General features: G+C 39.6%; 1 protein-coding gene across 1 annotated transcript in view; it reads right to left on the bottom strand.

The window, feature by feature from the left end:
• LOC119594807 (basement membrane-specific heparan sulfate proteoglycan core protein-like) overlaps nt 1-480 on the bottom strand; it is a gene marked incomplete at its 5' end in the record, with an annotated part of 219,836 nt that overhangs the window by 160,354 nt on the left and 59,002 nt on the right. Inside the window, 1 exon segment of the mRNA XM_037943897.1 lies at nt 305-415. Within this exon segment, the coding sequence (XP_037799825.1) occupies nt 305-415 (111 nt within the window).

Here is a 480-nt window from a genome sequence, read left to right as displayed (position 1 = left end):
CAAAAGTTATAAGTACACATTTGAAAATATTTGTAATTGTGATATGACATCTAAACTCACAAAAAAAAATAAATATATATACAGAAAGAGCTATTTGAAAATTAAAAATACCATCAACATAAGAAGTATCACATAATTACACTGAACATGTTTATAAATCGACTTCTACCTTCATAAGGTCGGGAAAATTAGAACAAAGTCCGACCTGCACATCTGCTTTTCTACCGACTAAACTGCTTCAGAATCATACTCGAAATAACGTAATACCAGAGTGTACTCAGATATTGCCTCGAAGTATACTCACGACAGTTGACTTCCTCGTCCGAGCCATCGTCACAGTCCCTAATTCCGTTGCAGCGCTTGTCCGGCGTGATGCACATGCCACTGATGCACTCGAAGTTAGGGGGCTCGCATGCTGAGTGAGGTAGCGGCACGTTCAAGCTAACTCTTTTGCTGACACGCGCTTTAAACTCTCGCTTA

This window comes from Penaeus monodon, chromosome 34 (assembly GCF_015228065.2).
Source record: "Penaeus monodon isolate SGIC_2016 chromosome 34, NSTDA_Pmon_1, whole genome shotgun sequence".
NCBI classification, from domain to species: Eukaryota; Metazoa; Arthropoda; class Malacostraca; order Decapoda; family Penaeidae; genus Penaeus; species Penaeus monodon.
This window is presented reverse-complemented; position numbering and strand designations above follow the sequence as displayed.